The 23940-nt window shown below is 42.1% G+C and overlaps 1 protein-coding gene across 1 annotated transcript in view; it reads right to left on the bottom strand.

Moving 5' to 3' along the window:
• Positions 1-23940, bottom strand: part of Ticrr (TOPBP1 interacting checkpoint and replication regulator) — a 38444-nt gene that overhangs the window by 1522 nt on the left and 12982 nt on the right. Inside the window, exons 7-21 of the mRNA XM_075952494.1 lie at positions 22506-22724; positions 20363-20514; positions 18801-18901; positions 18045-18138; positions 17876-17955; positions 17483-17710; positions 16961-17057; positions 12469-12526; positions 11090-11251; positions 8640-8730; positions 7074-7132; positions 5916-6047; positions 4853-5010; positions 1172-3257; positions 921-1046 (exon numbers count right to left, since the gene is read on the bottom strand). Coding sequence (XP_075808609.1) covers positions 921-1046; positions 1172-3257; positions 4853-5010; positions 5916-6047; positions 7074-7132; positions 8640-8730; positions 11090-11251; positions 12469-12526; positions 16961-17057; positions 17483-17710; positions 17876-17955; positions 18045-18138; positions 18801-18901; positions 20363-20514; positions 22506-22724 — 3843 coding nt within the window. The remainder of the gene's footprint in view (positions 1-920; positions 1047-1171; positions 3258-4852; positions 5011-5915; positions 6048-7073; positions 7133-8639; positions 8731-11089; positions 11252-12468; positions 12527-16960; positions 17058-17482; positions 17711-17875; positions 17956-18044; positions 18139-18800; positions 18902-20362; positions 20515-22505; positions 22725-23940) is intronic.

Below are 23940 nucleotides of genomic sequence, written 5' to 3'. Positions count from 1 at the left end.
ACCAAGCCAGCAGATTGCGTAGGATCAAAACTGCGTGCCATTATGATATGGACGGAGGGGGGAGGACCTAGGACTTACCACAGGGCAGGGAACCCTGACTGCTCTTTGGACTGGAGAGAGAGGGGGAGAGGAGTGGGGGGAAGGGGAGAGGGGTGGGAGGAGGGGGAGAAGAGTGGGAGGAGGGGGAGAAGAGTGGGAGGAGGGGGAGGGAAAGGGGAGGCTGGGAGGAGGTGGAAATTTGTTTTTTTTTCTTTATTCTTCTTTTATCAATAAAAAAAATTTATGTAAAAAAAAAAAAGACAGCAAGCTCTAACCACAGAGGGTCTTACAGGAGGGGACTCAGGAGTGTCGCCTACAGTTTTAAGGGATATGTGCAGATGGTGCTGGAATTGCCAAGTGCCCCAACGTGTGTCCACACTTAAGTCTTTCTTTTAGGTCGGATTAGAGTTTATGTTACTTTGCATGGCTGAAATGTTTTGTGAGAAGAGAGCCACCCAAGTCCCTCACCACAAATGTTTCTAACCGTTGTCTTGAGTAGCTAGATCCTGTGCTTTTACGTAAGGGCCAGAAGGTGGGGAACCTAGGGTCTGATGGCAGAGGCCGACAGAACTTACTAGTGATGAAGGTAAAGGAAATGTGGACATAAACCGACTGTGAGAAAGTGGCTCATCACTGTCACTTGTGCTGCCCAAGCCCAAGACTACAGACCAGCACCACTCCCAGCAACTGAATTAGTTTGGGAGGATTTTGCAGGTTTCTCTTCAGGCGCCCCAAGTTCTACCATGAAGTCTCTGGGAAAGGCACATGGCACTGCAGGGTCAAAACCACCTTCCCACACTCTGCACTCTCAAGAATCTTGCATGTCACTCACAGGAAATCCCTGCCCTGGTAAGCACCCGGGACCTTTAACAGCAGGTTACCTCTGCCATCCTTGCTGTGAGAGGACCGTGTTCTTCCCTGGAACAGCAGCGGAGACTGAGTCAGGGCCTGCAGACTACTGGCAGAGAGGCTGCTCCGTACCATGCAGCCAGAGGGTGGGGTGGAGCCTAAGGAGAAGCCACAAGGTAAGTGTAGGCCCACAAGACTCCAGGTGACCCACAGCTCCAAACACCTCCTCACCACCCTGCCCAAGAGAAAATACACCACATGTTGGTTTGAAAACTACACTCACCAGAAACAAACACCTCGTCTTCCCCTACAGAGCAGACTGGCGGTGCACTCCAGTGTGGAGACCACTCTCTGTGATTGCTAGCTTGGGGGTCTTCACTCTGGGAATCACAGACCCTTTTGACATCGTATTCGGCTTCTTCCTTGGCAGACTGGTGTCTCTTTCTGGAGCCTAATCCAAACTGTCCCCAGGAGAAGGCTTCCTCAGCCTTAGACACACTGTCTTTGGGAGGTGTCTGGTCTGGCAATTGACACACCCCCTCTAGTTCAAAATCCTCCAAGACAAGAGCCTTAGGGAGGTCACCTTCAAGGCTTTGCTCCTTTCCCTCAGCCTCAGGCTCAAGCAGTGATGAAACCCCAGGGAAGTCCGCACTGGCCTCGCCTCTCCCAGCACAGGGACCAGCACTGCAGTCCACCGCCCTCTTCCTTCGGGGCCAGTCTTTGATAATTTCAGGAGTGGTCTTCCCACTTTGCTTGGGGGATGGTGTCCAAGAAACCCCGACATCTGCTTGAAATGGAGAGGGGGTGCTGGGCAGGCAGCGCGAGGGAGTACAAGACTGGCAGATGAAGGTTTGCCCCCCAGTTTTTCCAGGCGTGCTGTGTGAGGGGCGGAGGCAAGGGGGCGACAAATAGGTACTGGAGGACTTGTTGGCCTTGGGTATGCTAAGAGCAGGGAGGGAACCCTCCTCTTCCAGAGGGCTTTCCTTTCCTGGAGCCTTAGCTTCCAGAAGAGCTCCAGGGTCTACTTTTTTAATTCGGAGTTTGGGAAGGCCAGATGTTTGCATCTCCAGCTCAACCTCATAGGTCTGAGGGCTGCCAGTGGCCTCCAAAGTGTGTGGGCTCCCCTGTTGGGCACCAGTCTCGCTCTGCCTTCTGCCTGCCAAGCAGGTGTAGGCCAGCAGCTCGGGGGAGCTGGACACAGAGGAAGGGACAGGTGGAAGAATCCCAGGGCCAGACACAGAAGGAGGCTCATCAGCTCGTGTGCTTTTCCGCCCCTCACCTTCTTCCCCTGGTAAGATGCCACCTTTTACCTCATGGCTCTCAAGGCTATGGAGTTGGGCTTCAATCAGAGGATGGTGCTCTGTGTCACCTGCAATGAGCACAGGAGAGGATACCTGCCAGGCATTCCTGAAACCAGTGCCCGGGCAGCTCTGTCCTTCAGAAGATTGAGATTGCTGTCCTCCGGAGCCTACGATGGCCCCTAGGCTGGCAGCTGCCTCAAGCACTGGAGCAGCAGAGGGTCTGGGCTGGCACTCTGGGAAGTCTTCAGGACGGGAGGTCTTTCTCCATTGTCTCCTAAGCTTTGATGGCGGAGAAGGGGGGATGGAGTGGGAGGTCATTCTCTGTGGGGTTCTGGGTGGAGTTGAGGGAACAGAGTAAGAGACAGATGCAGCTGTGCTGGGTGATGTAGGAGAGGCTGACAAGGATTTCCTAAGCTGACGCTGGGAGCCATCACATCCAGAAGTAAAGTGTTCCTCTGGAGAAAGAGGTAGGGAAGAAGGAATGGAGTCTGCTGGCTTCTTTGGGATTTTGACGGCTTTCTCCTCTATTTTCTGTGCAGGTTCCTGTACCTGAGAGGTCCTGGGGAGAGGGAGCTGTTGGTGCCTCTGATGCTCAGGTGTGCCAGCGAGGGCTATACGTGGAGGTGTTCTAAAAGAATATCTTACAGGGCTTAGACACTGACTCTGGGACTGGACAGTCAAGGGAGGTGGGGATGCTGCACAATAAAGGCCCTTTGGACTGGAATTCACTGAGTGCAGCCATGCACAGTCCGACAAGCATCGAGGAGGTTGGACATCTTCATCTTCCCCACTGGGTGTTCTGGGCAGTTCTGTGAAGAGAGGAGAGGTTTTGTCTGCTGCAGGGGAGGCTCTTTTTTGGGGAGTGGCTTTTGATGCCAATGGTGAGCTATAACCACGTGGGGAGTCTGTTAAGGATGCCTCAGAAATGGCTCGCTCAGCCGGAGGTATTTCTGTAGGGGAGTTTTGTAATCTTTCTGGAGTGCATAGTGAAGTCTGTGCCGTATGAGGGAACTTTCTTGGTGTAGTCTTAGGAAAGCTTGGAGATTTCTGGTTACTCTTTTTGGGAGTCTGAAAAGATAAAAATGTTTATTTCAGAGCTTGAATATTATAATCTCTATTCTCTAAAGATTAGTCTTAATAATCTCTAGACCTCTAGAAAACCAAACAGGAGATTTAAAGTCAGCCGAAAGAATGGCCTTAAGTTGGAAATTAGAAGTAGTGACCTGTTTCTGTTCCCAAACATTCCTCAGATTTTACTGGAACACTTTTCCTCCAGTCAAGGCGGGAGAGGGGGCAGTAGAATATACATAGCAACAATGATGTCTCAGAAAGGCTACTCCCAAACCCCAAATCTCCTTCTTTCTTGTTAACAGTGTAGCTAAAAACTCTACAAGGTAAGGCAGTCAATGTCCATCTTTCTATAACATGACTGTTTCAGGGGAAGCCCAGGCTAACTGGTTTTCATGTTCAGGGAGTTGGCAGGGACATAAAGAAAGCACAGTGGGAGCTGTGTAGCTCAGCTGAGGGCCAACAGGATGGTCCAGTAGGTAAAGATACTTTCATAGATGCCTAACTTTGATCCCTGGATTCCTCGATAAAGGTAGGAACAAAGAACCAGTTCCAAAAAGCTACCCTCTGGCCTTCACACACATGCTATGACATGTGCACAGCACTTTACATACCACACACACACAAATAAGTACTAATTTAAAAAAAGAATCAGCATCTGCGAGGGAAGGCAGAGACTGTAAAAGTGGGGCAGCGGCGGTGGGGGAGTGGGGAGGGACACGGACTTGATTTCCAGAAAACAATACAAACAAAAGCGGAAATATGAAATTGGGTAGCTTTCTAGGTCCAGTCTGAGTAGCAACAGCATCAAGTGGGGAGGGCTCAGGCCCGCATATGGACATAGGGACGGCCCTGGGGAGAGTGGGCATGGTCACGTAGCCCTGTGGCATCCTCTAACAGTGAAGTGGTTTCAATGATTTTCAAAGAAAATGATGATTTCTGAATGCAAGGGTTCTGCTCTAGGAAAACTCAGGGAACTTTGCTTTTAGCAAGGCCAGATGGCAGAGACCAGCTTGATCCAAATGGAGGATGGCTAATAAAATGCTCTAGGTGAACTGAAGAGGGCAGGGCTGGGGGACGGAGGCAAGCATAAATGTCTGTACTAAGACATGCAGGACTTGATTCAGTGGCTTCGTCCTGAGAGAGACATGAAGAGCAGCTGCCAGTGAAGTGGGACTGGATGGAAGAAGCAGTAATCATACATGTGGTGGACACAGGCAAAGGAGCAGAGCAGTCAGTAGCTTCTATCTCCTCCTCACTGCCCTCACTGCCGTGACTCAGCCAGACCTGCTGCTTTAAACCCCCAATTCCCAGCAACCATTCATGAGGTTTAAGCCAGCCACCCAAACCTTTTTTTTTTTTTAAAGACAGGATTTCTTTACACAGTCTTGATTGTCCTAGAACTCACTGAGTAGACCAGACTGGCTTCAAACCCAGAGATCTGACTGCCTCTGCCTTCCAAGTGCTGGTATTAAAGACATGCACCACCACACCCATCCACACCTTTTATTCTCTATAGATCCCCAGTTTTCTTTCAGCCATGTCTCTATGTTCCCCAAGACTGTACTATTTTAAACACTAAAGAAATTTTATACCTGGTAAGCTGTAGAGATCTCAGAATCCAACATGCTTCTTGAGGACTTCCTAATTCGGGCTGAGCCCTTCTTGGAGGAGCCAGTTATCTCAGATAGTGCCCCAAAAAGAAGTGTTTTAGGAGACTGAATATTTTGGATTGGAAAGTTTTCTCTTTGGTCTGCAAGTAAAAAACAACATTTAATTCTTCCTCAAGACTTGCCCTGGCAATATGTTTTGGGGGGTGGGGTGAAGACAGAGTCTCTCTATGTAGCACTTGCTGGAACTCACTACATAGACCAGGCTGGCCTCAACCTTGCAGAGATCCACCTGCCTCTGCCTTCCCAGTGCTGGGATTAAAAGTGTGCGCCACCATGTCCAGTGCTCCCAACATGATTAAACAAGAAAAATAATGTTTAGCGCAGTTGGGGTGGAGAATCCCCACTGATGATGCACATAACTGCAATGACCACTACCTTCCTGGATTAAAAAAAAAAAAAGATTTTATTTATTTTTATTTTATTACATGTTTAAGTGTTTTGTCTATATAAGCCTGTGCACCACGTGCATGCAGTGCCTGAGGCAGCCCAACAGAGTACTGGATCCTTTGGAACTAGAGTTGCAGGTGTTAGTAATAGTGAGTACTGGGAACTCCAGTCCTCGGTAAGAGCAACCAGTGTTCCTAACTACTAAGTCATCTCTGTAGCCCTGTATACCTGGATTTTAACCTTATTTTAGAAAATGTAAGCAACTGAAATAACTTATTTTTAGTATAAATATATTTTAGTATAAATGTAAAAACATTATAGTCAAGCTAAAAATGGAAAACAGAATGAAGAATAGACAAACTGATAGTACCCACCCTCTACCTGGGCAACTGTTACCTACAGCAGCTGTTACCTACAGCAGCAGCGTGGGTGACCAGCTGTAGGAATCCAAGGAGGAATGGCTACAGACCAAGGATTGCTATCTTGCCATCACCTTGATTACTGACTTCTAATCTTAACCTTCTCAAACATTGAGAAAATATCAAATTGCATATTCCCTTTCCCAGAAGCATTCACTTGACAGACGGGCTCACATTACCTGACTTCTGCTGGAATGAGTGGAGTCTTTGCACACTTCGAGACTTTGGTTGAGACACAGAATAGAAGGAACCAGAATTTGTTCTGCTAAACGACAACTGTTTGATTCGAGGACTTCGTCTCAAACTTGTTTCTGCAAAATCAGAAGCAGAACTGGTAAACAGGAGCGATTTCAGACTCAGCACCTCCCTCCCCAGTGTCTGTGTCGCAAGCATCAATCTGTGATACCAGATTCAACAATGGCTTTTAGAGGCATCTGAAATGTCTGAAAAATGCACAAGAGACTGATACACAGTCCCACCAAGGGGGTAGAACACACTGACCTGTGAGCTTCCTCCTTTACAAGTCTCATCAATTGCCACCTCTAAGTGTGACAGAAAGAACGAAAAGTATAAATAGTGTGACTTTTGTATAAAACCAAAGTTTGTTTGTTTTCTAAGACATAATTTATCTGTTAAGTACCTCTGCTTGCCTTGGAACTCTCTAAGTAGACCAGGCTGGGCTTGAACTCACAAAGATCCACCTGCCTCTGCGCTCAAGAGTGGTGGAGCTGCAATTAAAGGCATGCACCACCACGCCCAGCTTACTTAGGTTTTCTATATACACATTACATAATATTTTTGTCTAGGAAGAATACACACTAAAATGTATTTAAAGTATTTTTGAGTGCTGGAATTATCAAGCCATTTTTCTGCCACAAATACTTAAACAATTTAAGGAAGTAGTCTTTGAGCTGGGCGGTGGTGGCTCACGGGAGGCAGAGGCAGGCCTGTGAGTTCGAGGCCAGCTTGGTCTACAGAGTTAGTTCCAGGACAGCCAGGGCTGCTACCCAGAGAAACCCTGTTGAAAAGAAGGAAGGAAATAAAATTTTTTTAAAAAGTGGTTTTGAACACCTGCTCTTATTAAGATACACTTTAAGTCACAGCGCTCTATATAACATGGAAGTTGTATCCTCACACCAAGCCCTATTTCTAGTACGTAAAAGTATTTATATTTCTTCCCAAAAAATTTAATACATTTGCAGTAAAGCAACATTCACATATGCTAGATCCAAAGCCAACCCTGTTTCTGTAACTATTTGAGGATATGCTGAGTGAAAAACACAGAACAGCTTTTGTGGAAGTAGGTAGAATGCAAAAAGAGTAGATAGCACGCTCACCATCCTCTTTCTCAGGAGATTCTTCAACTACGTGAATATCAGGACCAGGATCAGAAGACCTTGAAGAGCAACAGCATGAAGGTCAATAGCACTCAGGATTTACTCAGGCTCATCAAGTAAGGTGCTTGCACCAAGCCCAACTTGTGTTTCTATCCCCAGGAGCCACAAGATGGAAGGATAGAACCAATTCTAAAAAAACTGTCTTCAACCTTCACATGCTCTCTGTCATGCAAGTACACACACACACACACACACACACACACACACACACACACCACAAATACACAATTAAAGTAGAACACAACAAAAACACAGTAAAGACAGAATATATCTCAGCAAAGCCACAAAAGTCTTGGGGTTCGACAATATTAGCACTGGTGAGAACTCTCATTCATAATCATTATCCCTGTGAGAACTGAGGACTGAACTGTGAATCTTGCATAAGCTAATATACACCATCAAGTTATGCTCTCTCTCTCTCTATATATATATGTGTGTGTGTGTGTATGGAAATGGTTAGAATTTTTTAAGATAAAAAAATGTGTGCTGGAGTTACAGATTGCTACAAATTACACTACGTGGGTGTTGGTGCTGGGGGCTGGGAATTGAACTCAGGTCCTCTGTAAGAGACCATGTACTCTTTTTTTTTTCTTTTTTTTTTTGTTTTTTTGAGACAGGGTTTCCTCTGTTTAACAGTTATATGGCTGTCCTGGAACTTGCTTTGTGCCCCCAGTGCTGGGATTAAAGGCATGCACCACCACTACTCGGGTGTGAAATGTATTTTGACAATGTCAAAATTAGTTTTAAAATAGAAGAGTTTTTTTTAATTCCATTAATGTATTTTAAAGAAAGTACAGCTAAACATTGTACAGACACAATGGAGAGTAGGCATGTTTATGGAGTTTTAATAGCCATCAGCTCATCAAGGACTTCCAACTTTCATTCTCACAAATTCCCCTGTAACTTTCACAAGGATGTAAAATCTGTATACAATGTCCAGGCGGAGTTGTGATAATATGTAGTAGATATATTTTTTCCCTGTTATTAATGAGCTGTGGGAGGGGCAGTGAGCTCCCTCGGCCTTATTTGTGCTGCTCGTATCTCAGACTGGGTGTTGTAGAAGCTGACAATAGATACTAAAAGGTCGATACAAAATTTACTGCCAAGTGAGATGGCTCTCTTTTGGAAAGGGGCAGTAATTATCCTAGTCCAACAGTGACTACAGAAAACACAAGCCTGGGATGTACCTCTCTCAGCAAAGGCTAACTTGGCTCTCCAGCCTTGCCTGGCAGGAAAAAGGACCCACCTTTCCCCATGTCAGCAGGTGACTGCTGAAGATCCATTTAATAGAATACTACTTAACACAAAAGGGACAAACTGATACAAGCAGTGTGCGTAAATCTCAGAATTACTTACAGCCAGTGAGAGAGGTCAGAGCGCAACAGTGCATATAGCTCTACTGTCAGTAAAATATAAGCAACAAGGTAAAGAATTATCCAAGAAAGAGCTGCCTGTGGGATGGTGCTGAAGGTGGCCTGACGGGGTCTGGATTGGGCTGTCACTCACCTGCCCTTGATTTGTCTGTGGAGCAGTCGCCTGGAGATCTGCTTATGGACTGGGGTCTCGGCCACACTCTTAGTCAGCAGTTTGTGATAACCTAAGATGCAAAAACAGTGTAAACTATAAATCTCACTTAACCCTCTCAGGCAGCAGCAAGGGAAAGGGAGCAGTCTGAACTTATGTGTGGCTTATTACTGGCTATAGAAGATGTTAAACTGAGCTAGAGTCTATACCTTCAGGGCTCATGAGAATGGAGTAATCTTCAGCTCTGATTAAAAATGATACAAGCCGGTCCAGCACTCAGGAGGCAGAGGCAGGCGGATCTCTGTGAGTTTGAAGCCAGCCTGGACCTTATCTCAAAAACAAACAAACAAACAAAAAACCAAGCCAGAAGTAGGGGCACAGCTCAGTTGGAAGTCCTGAATTCAACCAATAGCACTGAACAAAACCAAGAGGCACAGGCAGCAAATTCCAGCACTCAGGAGGCAGAGGCAGGAGCAACAAAACTGATCCAAAGGGGGGAACTAGAGACAGGGAGGGCTTTAATTAAGAATGAGGGAGGAGCGGTCAATACAGGAGAGGGAAGAAAGAGGGATAAATAATAGTAAGGATGATTGAAAAGCCATAGAAATCATATTATATATTTACTTAAAATTATATATAAAATATGTGTATATATGTATACATATATATATATATATGAAGCTGTGCCACTTAGAGAGATATTTTGGACACAGGACTTAAGGATTTGAACTGGATCTGACCCAGAAACCTCCTTTCTGAGAACTAGCTTTTTCTTGCACTGGAAGTTGCCATGAAAGCTGCCAAGGGAAGAAGGTAATCCACGGTCCTAATCAGCTGTGAAGCCTATGAACTGTAACAGTGAGCAGCCTGGCAAAATACCCCTAAGGTGTAATAGGCACCTGTCTTGGTAGTAAGTAACCAACAGCTGTCTAGTTAGACTTAAGTCCCAGTCAACTCAGGCCTGGTAGAGAAACCTACCAACTGTCTACGGCTAGTGAGATCATGGGCCTTCTAAATATCTATCCTTATACCCACAGGTAAGTAGAGCATTCACCTCTTATCAAAGGGGCATCTCTTTGCAGCTAATGGAGACCAATACAAAAAGCCACAGCTGGCCAAAATGCCGAGAGCAACTGACTGTGGGGTACGTTGCCCAAATTAGTATATCCACAATACAAACCACAGACCTGAGGCTTGGGGAACATCACCAAAGAGGGGGCAGAAAGATTAATAAGAGCCAGGAGACAGAAAACCTGCTGCAAATGACAGAGAAGCTACATACATTGTACTTCAACAATTTGGATGAATAAAAACTGAACAATGACATCAACAGACACGCTAACACAATCTCATAGATTCTTTGTCTAGGCCTAGACAAAGAACTATGGGCAACTAATGGCTGAGAGAGAGGGAGAATATCCCCCAAAGAGGATAACCCCTACAAATCGAGGGGTTATCTAATACCAAGTGTTCAGCACTAAACTCATATATACATAAGCAACACTAAATGGACTCCGCAAGTTGTATTTATATATTTATGTGCATACATATGCATACACTTACTTACGTGTGTGTGTGTGTGTGTTTAACAGTAATAATTTTTAAAAAAAGAGACTATGAATCTGAAATGGAGTGAGGGGTTGGAGGGGAGAAAAAATAATGTAATTATATTTAATTTAAACATTTCCAAAAGATAAAAATAATTTGGATAAAAAAAAAAGAGAAAGGAAGAAATCAAAGGTCTTAGTAATATAACAAGCTTGAGGCCAGCCTAGGTTAAATGAAACTGACTCAAATTAACAACAAAGAAATACAGATGCAATAAGAAACTCTGTAAAGGGATTCAACCACATGTGTTAGCAGGCAAAATAATCAGTGAATCAGAAAAATAAGGCTTCCAAAATTAAACAGCCTGACCAAACAGCCTAAACAGAAAAAATAAAAGTAAAAATGAAGAACTGAGGCACCCGTGTACACTGTACCATCATGTATGTGACCACATGTATCCTGAGAATTCTAGGTGAAAAAAAGTGGCAGAAAACGTTTCTGAAGAAATTGTTAAAAACATCCTCAATCAAACGAAAGACACGAACCTAACTGCTCAAGTTTAATGTACTCCAAGAAGGATGAGCCCAAAGAGACAACTTATTGCCCACACCCTACAAATAGAGGCCCTGTCTTAAAACAAAACCAATGACAAAAATTTTTAAGAAAGAAAAAGAAAAAGCAAGAAACTAAAGCCAAAGTAAGCAGAGAAAGCAAGGCTAGAAAGTCAATGAAGAAAAATTCAAGTTTCTCCAAAAGATAATAAAACTAGCAAACCATTAGCTAAACTAATCCAGGAAAGAGCAAAAGACTCAGATTACTAATTTGGGAATAAAAGTAGAAACAATGTTACCAGCAAATTTGTTACCAACTGTGTTTGTGGTTACCTTGAAAAGTGCTACTTTTGGTCTTCTTGAAGCTGTTCTGTTTGTGGTGCAGACTCTCCAGGGCTGATACAGAATGGCTGCGAGGCAGTCCCCGCTTCAGCCCCCGCTTTGAAGGAGAAAGCATTTCCTCATTGAAGAGATTTCTGCGGACTTTAGTCACTTCTAAGAGCATTGAGGGGAGGGAGACAAAGAGATAAAAAGCATTATGTTGGTGTCAATTGACAAGGGATCCAAACACAGAGCTGCTTAAGGAAGCCACTCTGTAACGCTGAGTATTAAAATGATTCCCCTGGATAGCACTCTTCTGGGGATCTCAAAACTACTGACCTTACAGGTTCCAAAAGTTTTTTACACAGGATTTTCAATGAGGTAGAGGGCCAGTACCATTTTTTTGTTCATGGATATACAGTTATCTCAGCATCATTTATTCAATGTAATTCATTCCTCAATGAACTGCCTAGAATTATTAACTGAAATAATACAAGCTGGTGTGTTTATTTTAAATGATGGGTACAGTTTAGCAGCAAAGCCATCATCTAATCTAATCTTCAACTTTTCTTCGTGGGAAGTGTTTTTTAAACAATGAATTTAGTATCTTTACTTATAGATTTATTAAATGTTTCTATCTGTTAGCACTAGGGAGTCAAGGTAAGACAGCTCTCTGGCTCCAGAGGCCAGGCTGGTTCAAATATCAAGTGCCAGGCAGCCAGAACTAACTAGTAAGAACCTATTTTAAAACAAAACAAAAACATATTAACTTCAGAGAAATAGTCTTCAGCAGATATAAGCCCCTAATTGATTATCTAATATTAGATGGCCAGTCCTGAAATCATAGACATATAAGCAACACTGAACAGACTGAGAAGTTTGTATATTTATATGTTTAGGTTTGTACTCCACATACATATAACAATAACAAAGAAAAAGAGACCATGATTTCCAAAGGGAAGGGAAGGCTCATGAGCAGGACTAGAGAGTGGAAAAGGAAGGATAAAAGTGATATAATTATATTATAATTGTAAAAAATAAAGAAATAAAATTAACTTAAGATCCAAGCAGGACCACGGAGTGCACTTTGACCAACATGTTAAACTCCTTTTGTCTAAAACAGTGTCATTGCCTCCCTCACTTTTTTTCTTTCTTTTCTTTTTCCTAATTTTGGATTCCACGATAATGACATTTTAAAATATTTTAAGTCAGTGATTTACATGATGTAGTATTTTAATTTAGGCTATATGAACTATCTTATTCCCCCCAAACAAGGATTTGGATGTATTTTTTAAACCAGTGTTGATATAGAGCTGTAACTTACATTAAATACATCCAATCAAAATAAATTTGCCAATCCAGTGAATAGGTGTTGAAAACACAAAACACACCTTGACCCGTGTCTTTCCTTGGGAGTGATGGCTGTGCAGAAGCAAGGTGAGAATTCTCCTGGAAATGAGAAATGAGGACGATCAACACAGGCATTCGTTCAAGATAAAAGCTCAACCTGAAACTCTCTGACCTTTGCAATTCAGAGAGATCCAAAGGAAATATGCACTAAAGTACACGCTCCAGAGACACCTCTGCAACAGAGCAGTGATCCAAAATGAGAAGCACTGTGACCACACAAAACAAAAAGAGCAACAGTGAAATCACACACCCAACCAATGAGGGTTTGAAACCACACACGGGAGACTTGTGTATACCACCTTAGAGATGGTGATGGGGAGGGTTCTGAAATTCAGAATAGTAAGTATGGCAGCTTAAGTCTATTGCTTCTTTGTAAACAAGAGTTTCTATGTAGTTGGGGTTGGCCATGTAACAATCCTCACGCTTCAGCTCCTTATACCAGGAATGTGTAAGGGATGTGCACATGCCCAGCTCGGATGAAATTATTTTTAAGGTCCATGTAGATGTGGGTCCGTTATGAACAAACATAAACTGGGGATGTCTGTTTTAGGTATACACAGAAAAGGGTCTAGGATTATACAGACTGTAACTGCTGTTACAACTTTTGAAGACTGGATAGAGAAGAGATACTGTTCAACTTTTTAATGATGACCTAAAAAGGTGAAAGCCATACAGATTGATTAGGACATGGGACTCTTAACTTTTCTCTATCAAACCTCTATTGGCTTGGTATTCTAGTAAAGAAGTCAAAACTCCAAATTCCAGGTGCATCTAATAAGGGAATCCTTTCTCAAAATTTTCCTATTTGTTATTTTTTCTTTTTAAAGATTTATTTATTACTTTGTGTGTATGAGTGTTTTGTCTGCATTGTCTGTATGTGGACCATTAATGTGCCCACGGGAGGTCAGAAGAGGGCACTGAATCCTCTGGCACTGATCTATGCATGGCTCTGAGCCACCATGTGGGTGCTGGGAATTGAACCTGGGTCCTGCACAAGGCAGCCAGTGCTCTTCACCATGAAGCCATCTCTCCAGCCCCATCTACTTGCTGTTTCAACTGTGCCATTTCTCATAATAGTTGAAGAATGGAATACCACATATGACATGTAACTTTTTTTTTCTTGATTGCACTGGGGATTGAACCCAGAGCCCTGAAACAAGCAAGGACTCTTCTGTATTGACACATTATTAACATTTTAATCAGCCCTTTGTAATTAACCTTGTTTATTAACCTCATTCTTCCATTTACAAAGGAAAACTGAGGCTGGAATTTTGGCTCGGTGGTTAAGAGCAATAGCTGCTCTTGCAGAGGACTCAGGTTTGGTTCTCATTACCCATAGTGCCACTCTAGTTCAGGGTATCTGATGACCTTTCCTGGCCTCTATGGATACTAGGTATTCACATGGTACATTTAAACACACACACACACAGTTAAATCATGAACATAAATAAAATACACACAAAGTGAAAAAAAATCTTTTAAAAAGAGAAATGAGAAAAGAAAGAAAAACTAGGAGAGTGTATCAAGGAGGTACTTTTCCCAATCATTCTAATAGAAACGAATATCTGAGCCTGCTCAACAGCTATCATTATCTATGGTACCAACCGGCATGAAATAATTCTATAATCAATATCAAATTCTGATCTCCATAACTCTGCTCTGATATTTTTTATTGTTTATTTTTAGAAGCAGGGTCACACTATGTAGCCTTGGCTGGCCTGAGACTCATTAGGTGGGCCAGACCAGCCTCGAACTCAGTGATCCATCTGCCTCTGCCTCCTGAGCACTGGGTCCAGTCATGGCTATCTTGGACAATATAAAATAAAAATTTCAAAAAATGCTAGAAAGAGTAAATCACGCTAAGGGCAGTTTAGAAATGAACAACCACTGCTGTAGCAGATGCTTCAGAAGCAAGTTCTCAGACCTGCCCTCTTCTCAAACAGTTCGTATTCCTAAGCTTCACTGCATCTTTATTCTCCCGTCTTTCCTCAGCGTGACGTTAATCCCAGCTAGTAAGCAGATTCTAGGTATACTGTTTTGTTTCCCTGCAAGCCCTTATTATGCTGCCACAGGAAAACCAATTACCACCAGGCTTCATGACAGTGGTCATCTTTATCTACTCCCCCACCCCCAAACTACTACTGAAATGAAATGTAACACATTGATTCTGGGAGATAATCAAACACCTATTACAATCATATTATTTTTCAATAACATTTTCAGTGTTGTTTTATAAGTTTTGTTATGTACATTAAAAACTTTGAATTTATTCTTGCTTAACTTTTTATTTTTTTTTAAATATTTATTTATTTATTATGTATACAATATTCTGTCTGTGTGTATGTCTGCAGGCCAGAAGAAGATACCAGACCTCATTACAGATGGTTGTGAGCCACCATGTGGTTGCTGGGAACTGAACTCAGGACCTTTGGAAGAGCAGGCAGTGCTCTTAACCACTGAGCCATCTCTCCAGCCCCTTGCTTAACTTTTTAAAAAGACTTATTTATTTATCCATTCGTTCGTTCATTCATTTAGTCTTAGGCTTTTTGAGACAGGGTTTCTCTGTATAACAGCCCTGGCTGTCCTCGAACTCACAGAGATCCACCTACTTCTATCTCCCGTGTGCTGGGATTAAAAGCGTGAGTCACATGCCTGGCCAAGACCTATTTTTATTATTTTCAGTTATGTGCATGTGTGTCTGTGCAGGTGTCCTTGGAGGTAAAAGGCACAGGATCCCCTAACACTGAAGTTACAGGTGGCTGTGAGTCTTCCCAGTGTGGGTTGTGAAAACCAAAGGAGTCCTCTGGAAGAGAAGCAAGGACTCTTAACTGAGCCATCTTTCCAGCCCCAATTCCTAGCTTTTCCTTGCTTTCTTCGTTTTACTATCACTATCATTGTCTTTGTTTGTTCACAGATGTGTGTATTTCTGTAGTGACAGGTCCACATGTGTGCACGTGGAAGCCAAAGACCAACTTAGGGGTTCCTTTCTTAGGTACTATCCACAATTTTGTTGAAATAGGGTCTTGTACTGGCCTGAAACTTAAGTAGCCTAGGCTAGCTGTCTAGCAGACCCAGGGATTTGTGAACTAACTCAGGTCTTCATGTTTGCTTAACCACTGAGCCATCTCTCTAGTCCTATTATTTTTTTCTTTTTTGTTTTTTCAAGACATGGTTTCTTTTTTTTTTGTGGTTTTTCGAGACAGGGTTTCTCTGTGGTTTTGGAGCCTGTCCTGGAACTAGCTCTTATAGACCAGGCTGGTCTCGAACTCACAGAGATCCGCCTGCCTCTGCCTCCCCAGTGCTGGGATTAAAGGCGTGCGCCACCACTGCCCGGCTCTTTCTTTTTTTTTTTTTTTAAATATTTATTTATTTATTATGTATGCAATATTCTGTCTGCATGTATGTCTGAAGGCCAGAAGAGGGCACCAGACCTCATTACAGATGGCTGTGAGCCACCATGTGGTTGCTGGGAATTGAACTCAGGACCTTTGGAAGAGGAGGCAATGCTCTTAACCGCTGAGCCATCTCTCCAGCCCCCTTTTTTTTTTTTTTAAGATTTATTTATTTATTATGTATACAACATTCTGCCTCCATGTATGCCTGCATGCCAGAAGAGGGTGCCAGATATCATTACAGATGGTTGTGAGACACCATGTAGTTACTTGGAATTGAACTCAGGACCTCTGGAAGAGCAGCCAGTGCTCTTAACCACCGAGCCGTATCTCCAGCCCTGGATGTATTTTTTCAACATGGGTTCTACAGATCAAATTCAGGTTCTCATGTTAAAGCAAGAAGTTTATTGACTGAGCTTCTATCTCCCTCTACCCCCGTCCGTCCGTGTGTGTGTGTGTGTGTGCGCGCGCACGCACGTGTGTTTCCGTGTTTGTGTACGTCCACGCAGCAGTTCTGAAGACTGAATTCAGGCTGCAAGTACTAACTCAACTATCACCCTAGCCCTTATTTTGTTGCTTTTGTTGTTGGTTTTTAAATTTATATTTCTTTATTCCTTTGGTTATAGTTTCATACATGTTCACAGAAATATATTCAACATCAGTTTAATATACCTAAATCCAAAAGTCCAAAATCAAAATGGCACTAAAATCCAAAGGTTTTTCTTTCCAAAAGATTTGTTTATGTATATGGGTGTTTTGTCTGCACACCAGAGGAGGACAGCAGATGCCATAGTAGCACAGTCACAATAGGCTCTGAGTCACAATGAGGGTATTGGAAATTAATTTAGGACCTCAGGAAGAGCAACAACTGCTCTTAATCATTAAGCCATCTCTCTAACTCCCAAAGATTTAAGAAAAAAATTTTTTTTTGATTGTAAATATTCCATAATCCAAACCCTGAAGTGTCATTTCAGATAAGGTACCAAAGCTGTCTTCCCACCCGGAGAAACACCGCCTTCCTCTTCAGCGTCAACCCTAGCCGCAGAGAAGCCGCTAGCTCTTAATCAATGCCATCACTTACATTTCGCGTAGCTCTCTTGGACACTTTGGGAACTTCAATTTGTCGAAGAGTCTGTGAAATCTCTGCAATGCTTTTATGTCTTATTAGTGCATTTTTCCTTTTAAAAATAGAAAACACACCAAATAAAAGAAAGATGTAGTGAGGCTTGCATGAACCCAGCATCTAAAATACATTGTTTAAGTGAGTTCTAGTTAGTTATCTTGTATTTATAACAAATCCAGAATTAAGAGAAATAACTACTACAGATTCAGCTAGCTAATAACAATGACAGGCAGCAAGGGAAGTGTTATAAATAAGCTAAACCTTAATCTTATTTCAGAAGAGGTTCCTAGCTCTTACACACCCCTGTAGACAGTAAAGGGCTTTGCATAAAATAAATAAATAAATAAATAAATAAGTACCACCCATCGCCTGAGTAAAAAACATAAAGTGTCAGATGCTACTTGGAGGAACTCCTGAAAATTATGTCTGTGGTTCTGATACAGGGGCAACTACCAACTCAGCACATTAAATGAACAATACCTTCTCTTCTTGGCTGATCTGGTCCGCAGCTCCTCCAGCTGCTCAGACTCAGTGACGCCTGACACCGATCTGTGAGCACTTGATGAAGGAGGTGGTGACTTACTCTCTAGAGTCATAGAATCATCACTAAAAAATTCTGTAGGAAGGACTCCAGCCAGCTTCTGAGGAATCTTTAACCCCAGGCTGTGGTAAAGTTGTCCAATTGTCCCCGGGATGGAGTCAATATACCTGTGAAGTATACTGGTTAGATACAGAACAGATTCCCATCTTATCCTCCCTATCCCTCCACCCAATCTGAAAAAAAAAAAATGCCTTTGTAATCTTGTAATTCTAAGACAGCACCATGAGGAGTCCTCAGTAACAATTTTAAACTAAGCCAGTAATCAAACTTACAGTCTCAAAATCTCCTCCAGGAACTCTGACAGGTATGCTGAGTCCTTAGTGAGACATACCATGCGCAGCAAATCTGTCACCTGGAAGAGGTTGCAGAAAATTACCATAGCCTCTGCTGGGAAGCAGAAAGCGCGGGCACATGCTCTCAGGGCAGCAGCCATGGACTCACCTCCTCCACTACTTGTTCCACCTCATCTGTACTTTCCAGTATTGAGGGGCACTGCTGACACAGCTCCAGACGAAGAAACACCTGAAGCTGGCACCTGGAAGAAACAAAATATTTTGTCACATCTCCTTGACTGTCGCTTACTGGAAACTCTTTCTCTAAGCAAAGATGTATTTACATAAGAAGCAATGACCAAGAACAGGGAAGGCAGCTCAGTGTCAAAGCAGAAGCCTAGCATATACCACCGAGCCATGGACTCAATCTCCGGTACTAAAAAAAAAGAGGGGGGGAGCAGTAAGTGGGTGGAAAAACCTGGAGTGTAGCCCAGTTGGTGAAGTGCTTGCCTAGCATGCCTGAGGCCTTGTATCTGATTTCCAACACTATATAAACTGGGCATGGTGATGTACACCTGCAACCTCAATACTTGTAAGGAGAATGAGGAGTTCAAGGCTGGCCTCAGCTACACAGCAGTTTGAGGCCAGGCCACGCTCCATGATGGAGTCTTTTTTTTTTTTTTTAAAGTAAAGAAAAGAAAGAAAAAAAAAAAGGAAAGGAAGACTAAGTCCAATAAGAAATCTAGTGCTTTCTCTAAACACTGGTATACCTGTTAGGTAACAGGTGACCCAAACTGCCCCTCAGAACATCAAAAAGATCACCAACAAAAGCATGCTTGAGTAGCTGACAACATTAAACTGTCCCAAGCTAACCTGAGAACTCTGTTTTGGAGTAGTAGTAAAATTGAACAAAATGGTTGCTTACTCTCTGACTTTGTCTTCTTTATCCAGTTTCCCCCCATGATTCTGTCGGAGAGTTTTGCTGGTTTTTAAGAGGCTGTTGTTCATATGATTCAGGCAAACCACCTGCAAATACACAATTTTTTCATATTAAATGTTACTCATTTCTAGTTTGCTGCACAGTTGACTGTTTTTTCATCTGAATGAAAACCACTGGAATGAATGTTTTCCTTTGATGTCAAGAGAATGCAGGTTTAAAAAAACAAAACAAAACAAAACAAAAAACCAACCAAACAAAAAAATCTATGTGTACCCAAGTAGACATAGCAAGCCTTTAGATGTCAACTATTAAAGGAAGGTTCCCTGAGCTACAGACATTCAACAGCTAAGGTTAAGAGCACAAACTGCTGGTACAGAGGATTCCTAGTACCTATGCTGGACTGCTCACAACCATCTGTACCTTTAGCTCTAGAGGATCTGATATTCTCTTCTGGACTCTGAACACATAGCACTCACATGTTTATACTACACACACACACACATACACACACACACACACACACACACACACACACACACACACACACTTTTTTCTTTGAGAGGGTTTCTCTATGTAGCCCTGGTTATCCTAGAACTTATCATGTAGACCAGGCTGGCCTGGAACTCACTGGATCCTTCTACCTCCAAAGTGCAGAAATTAAAGGAGTGGATCATCGCACCCAGCGATAAACACTTAATTAAAAAAGAATAAGGTATTCTAAAACAGTGGTTTACAGCACTGCTAAAGTTACGTACAGAGTTTTTTTAAAAAAAACAAATAGATGCCCAAGTCCTAATACAAAGAGACCTGGAGTTAGTCTGTCAGTCTGAAAGGACCAGACACCAGCACTGAAAACAAAACAGCAGGCCTGAAAAGATAGCACATTGATTAAGAGCAGTGACTGTTCTTCTAGAAAATGCAGGTCTGATTCCCAGTGCCCACACAGCAGCTCACAAATGTCTGTAGCTTCAGTTCCAGGGGCCCTAATGCACATGTGTACAGACATATGTGCAGACAAAACACCCATATACATCAAATATAAACAATAATCAACAATAATAAACCGAAACAACAACAATTGATTCTGAAGAGCAGCTAGGGTTAAACCCATTAGTTTAATTCATGTAGCAAACACACACACACAAATTATAGCACTTTCATTAGGACAAAAGTCCACTTTCCATTTTATCAGGCTCACATTTCAAAATCTGGAATTATATACAACCCTTTACTCATCATTTAAAAAAATTATCTTTATTTTATTTTACAAGTCTGGGTGTTTGGGCTGACTATACATCTGTGCACCATATGCATGCAGTACCCAAAGAGGCCAGAAGAGGGAATCAGATCAGAGTTACAAATGGAAGCCACCATGCAGCTCGGAATTGAACTTGTTCCTCTGGAAGATCAGTCAGTGCTTTTAATCACAGAGCCAGCTTTCCAGCCTACTAATAATTTTCCAGTCATGTAAGCATAATGGAAATTCTTCAAGGTACATGCACCAACTATCAACTACGTTGATGACAGCATCATCCATACGTCCTTACTTCTACTTCCTTGACGTCCTTCGACTTTAGGAACACTTTAATGGTTGAGACCATATTTTGAGCACATGAATACAATGTGGTTTCTCCTGTAGCCACAGTCTTGTGGTATTTTTCATGTATGTAAGACATCAGCTCCTCTTCAGTTTTAAAGTCTGTGAAAAAACAAAAAACAAAATTTGGTTATCATACTCTGATCAACTCTGTATCATTTAAAGGGTTTATCAATTGGGAAGACAGACTTTTGTCTCCCAGGAAAAATCTAACTATGTCTGGTCTGGATTGCCATGGCAGACACTAGGGATTATTAGCATAAAGTGTATAGATGCTAGTAATAATGTTAAACACCCCACAGCGCCTAGCACAGGCCAACTAGAAAGGATATCTCATTCAAAACATCACTAGTGCCAAGGCTGAGGAAGAAGAGAGATTAGTGACTATGTCTAAGGCTTTGTAAATGTATAGAATAAAAATTAAGATCAAGAAAAAAATTTTAAAAATGTCTTTGTTCATTGACGACAAGATTTTCTACACAGGAAATCTGAAAAAACTAATAAGACAGCTCCTGGAATTAATGGGGGATTATAAAAAAGTTGTATTTTAAACAAAAGCTAACCTACAAAAGCCTGCCACTTCCCTAAATATTAGCAATTTATGAGCGGAATTTGAAACTAAAACCACATTAGCAGGGATTAGTAGATAAGGCTCAGTGTTAAAAGCACTTGATGCTCTTGCAGAGAACCTGGGTTAGGAGCCTAGCACCCATCTGGTGGCTCACAACTCCCTGTAACTCCATTTCTAGGTGATGTGAAGCCCTCCTTTGACCTCTGCAGATATCAGTCACACATGTGGTACAAATACATAAATGCAGGTTAACTCATAAATACAAATAAATCTTTATAAACTCACACACAAATCATTAATCATTTTTAACCTGCAAAAAAATGGAATATCTAGAAGGAAGGAAAAACAGAAAATCAAGGCAAGACTCAGACACATAGTGGCTTGAGGTTAGCGTAGGCTACATGAGAAGAAAAGCTAAATAAATGGAATGTTCTACCAACATACTGATGAGAGTGTAAAAGGTAAGTCATAGATTTGAAGAAAATATCTGCAAAGGACATCTGATAAAGGTTCATTATTCAAAATATGCAAAGACTTCTTAAAAAAATAATAAAGGCTAGTAAGAGGGATCAAAAGTTAAATAGTCTTGCTGCCAAGACCGATGGCCTGAGTTTGACCTCTAGGATCAAACTCACATTGTGGATGGAAAGGACAAGCTCCCACTAACTTCCATGTACACTGCAACATGCACACACCATGTATATACACCATAACATACAATATAAATGAAAATGTTACAAAAATTATTTAAAATTAAACAATATGGCCACCTGAGGGCCACAGCTCAGTTGTAAGAATGAGAACCTGATCTCCCAGCATCATTGTTTTAAAAGACAAATGTGGTGGACCACGCTTATAATCCCAGTGCTGGGGGGATGGAGACAGATAAATCCTTATAGCTTACTAGCCAGGCTAGCCCAGCCTCTCAGCAAGCTTCAGGTCAATGAAAGACCCTACCTATCTCAAAAAAAAAAAAAAGATTGCTGGGTATAGTGGCAAATGCCTGTGGTTCTAGCACTGTGGAGGTGGATGCAGGAGGATCAGGAGTTTAAGGCCAGGTTCAACTACATAGAGAGCTTGAAGATAGCTTCAGCTATGAGACCCTAAGTCAATAAAATAAATTAATTAAATACAAATTTTAAAAGGGTGGATGGCTCCTGAAGGACAACCAAGGCTGTCCTAGTCTGGTTTTCATTTCTCCAGATTATCTCAATGTCCCACCCCCTCACCCATTTCATTTTATTTATTTGTATATTTATTTACAAGAGGTTTCATATAGCTCAGCTGCCCTCAAACTCATTACACAGATGACACCGAACTTTTGATCCTCCTGCCTCTACCTCCCAGTGCTGAGATTGTATGTGTGCACCATCACGCTCTGTGTTATGTGGGGAATCAAACCAAAGGATTCCATGAATGCTAGGCAAGCACTCTATCAACTGGGCTGGACTCCCCAGCTTCCAGCTCTCTTATATAACAACACAGACACCGAACGCTCTAGAATGAATAAATGAATGAATACCCTTAAGTTTAGAACTTCTTAATGTTCTTCCTCTATCTTCCGATTTCTCTCCTGTTTTCCCGACAGCTGTCTTTTGGAGGCCTTTCTCCACAGCAATGTCTGGACTACCGTCTGGGTGTAACTTCTGAGCCTTCACATTTAGCCTCGCCACATTCAGCATCTTCAAGGAGCGGGACATGGTATTCATCTTCTGTCTCACTGGAGTTCGAGGGATACCGCCTGCCAAAACATCAGCGTGGAAAGTCAACTTTTACCTCTATGGAATCAAGAACTATATTATGCTGTGTGTGTGTGTGTATACATGAATGTATGTATACATACATATATGAAAGAAATAGCTCCCCTCAGAAATTATCTGAACTAGGTAGTTCTTTTATCTGCTTCTTCCTGTAATATAAACAGGTCCTTTTTACTGAAGTTTAGGGACTAAATAACTCAGTCATTTTTTTTAAGATTATTTTATTTTCATGCATAAGCATTTGCCTACATCTGTGTATATAATGCTTTTGCCTGTGTATGTGTGCGTTTCTAGTACCCAGGGAGATCAGAAGAGACCACTGGATTCCTTGGAACTGGAATCACAGATGGTTGTGAGCTGCCATGGGGTACTGGAAACTAATCCTGGGTCCTCTACAAAAGAAAAAAGTGCTCTTAACTACTCAGCCATCTCTCTTGAACCATCTCAATGATTTTACCCAAAGCAAATACCAAGCATGCTTCAGTTTGATGTTGCTCAAGAGACAGTGGTGGTGAGACTTTTCTTCCTGGTAGTGCTAAGGATGGAGCCTATAGCTCAGGCATGCTAGGCAAGTAAATGCCTTTTCTCAAGCACAATTTAGCAATCTGCATCAAAAGCCAATTTTCTTATTCTTTAACAATGACAACTCACTCCTGAAAACTCAGAATTTATGCATGATATATATATGTGTGTATATGTACTAGAGTATTATTTGTAATGACAGAAATTGAAAACAATCTACATAGTCAACAACATGAGCGAAGCAGAATGATTAAAAAGGCAAAGCCAGGAGGCTGGAGAGATGGCTCAGTGGTTAAGAGCATTGCCTACTCTTCCAAAGGTCCTGAGTTCAATTCCCGACAACCACATGGTGGCTCACAACCATCTGTAATGAGGTCTGGTGCCCTCTTCTGGCCTGCAGACATACACACAGACAGAATATTGTATACATAGTAAATAAATACAAAAAGGCAAAGTCATGTGGGGATGTAGCTCTAGGGGAAAGCACTGCCTAGCATGCCTGATGCCCTAGGTTCATGCCCCTAGCATGGGGTTCGGAGAGGCAAAGTAACTCATGAGCAAATACTTGTAAATAGGGAGTAAAAAAGCTGTATTGATATTTCTATTATAATAAAAATGAGGATGTTCAATTCAGTAGCAAGAACATTAGTGATTTAATCTAAACTGAATTAATAC

This window comes from Microtus pennsylvanicus, chromosome 18 (genome assembly GCF_037038515.1).
Source record: "Microtus pennsylvanicus isolate mMicPen1 chromosome 18, mMicPen1.hap1, whole genome shotgun sequence".
In the NCBI taxonomy this organism is placed as follows: Eukaryota; Metazoa; Chordata; class Mammalia; order Rodentia; family Cricetidae; genus Microtus; species Microtus pennsylvanicus.
This window is presented reverse-complemented; position numbering and strand designations above follow the sequence as displayed.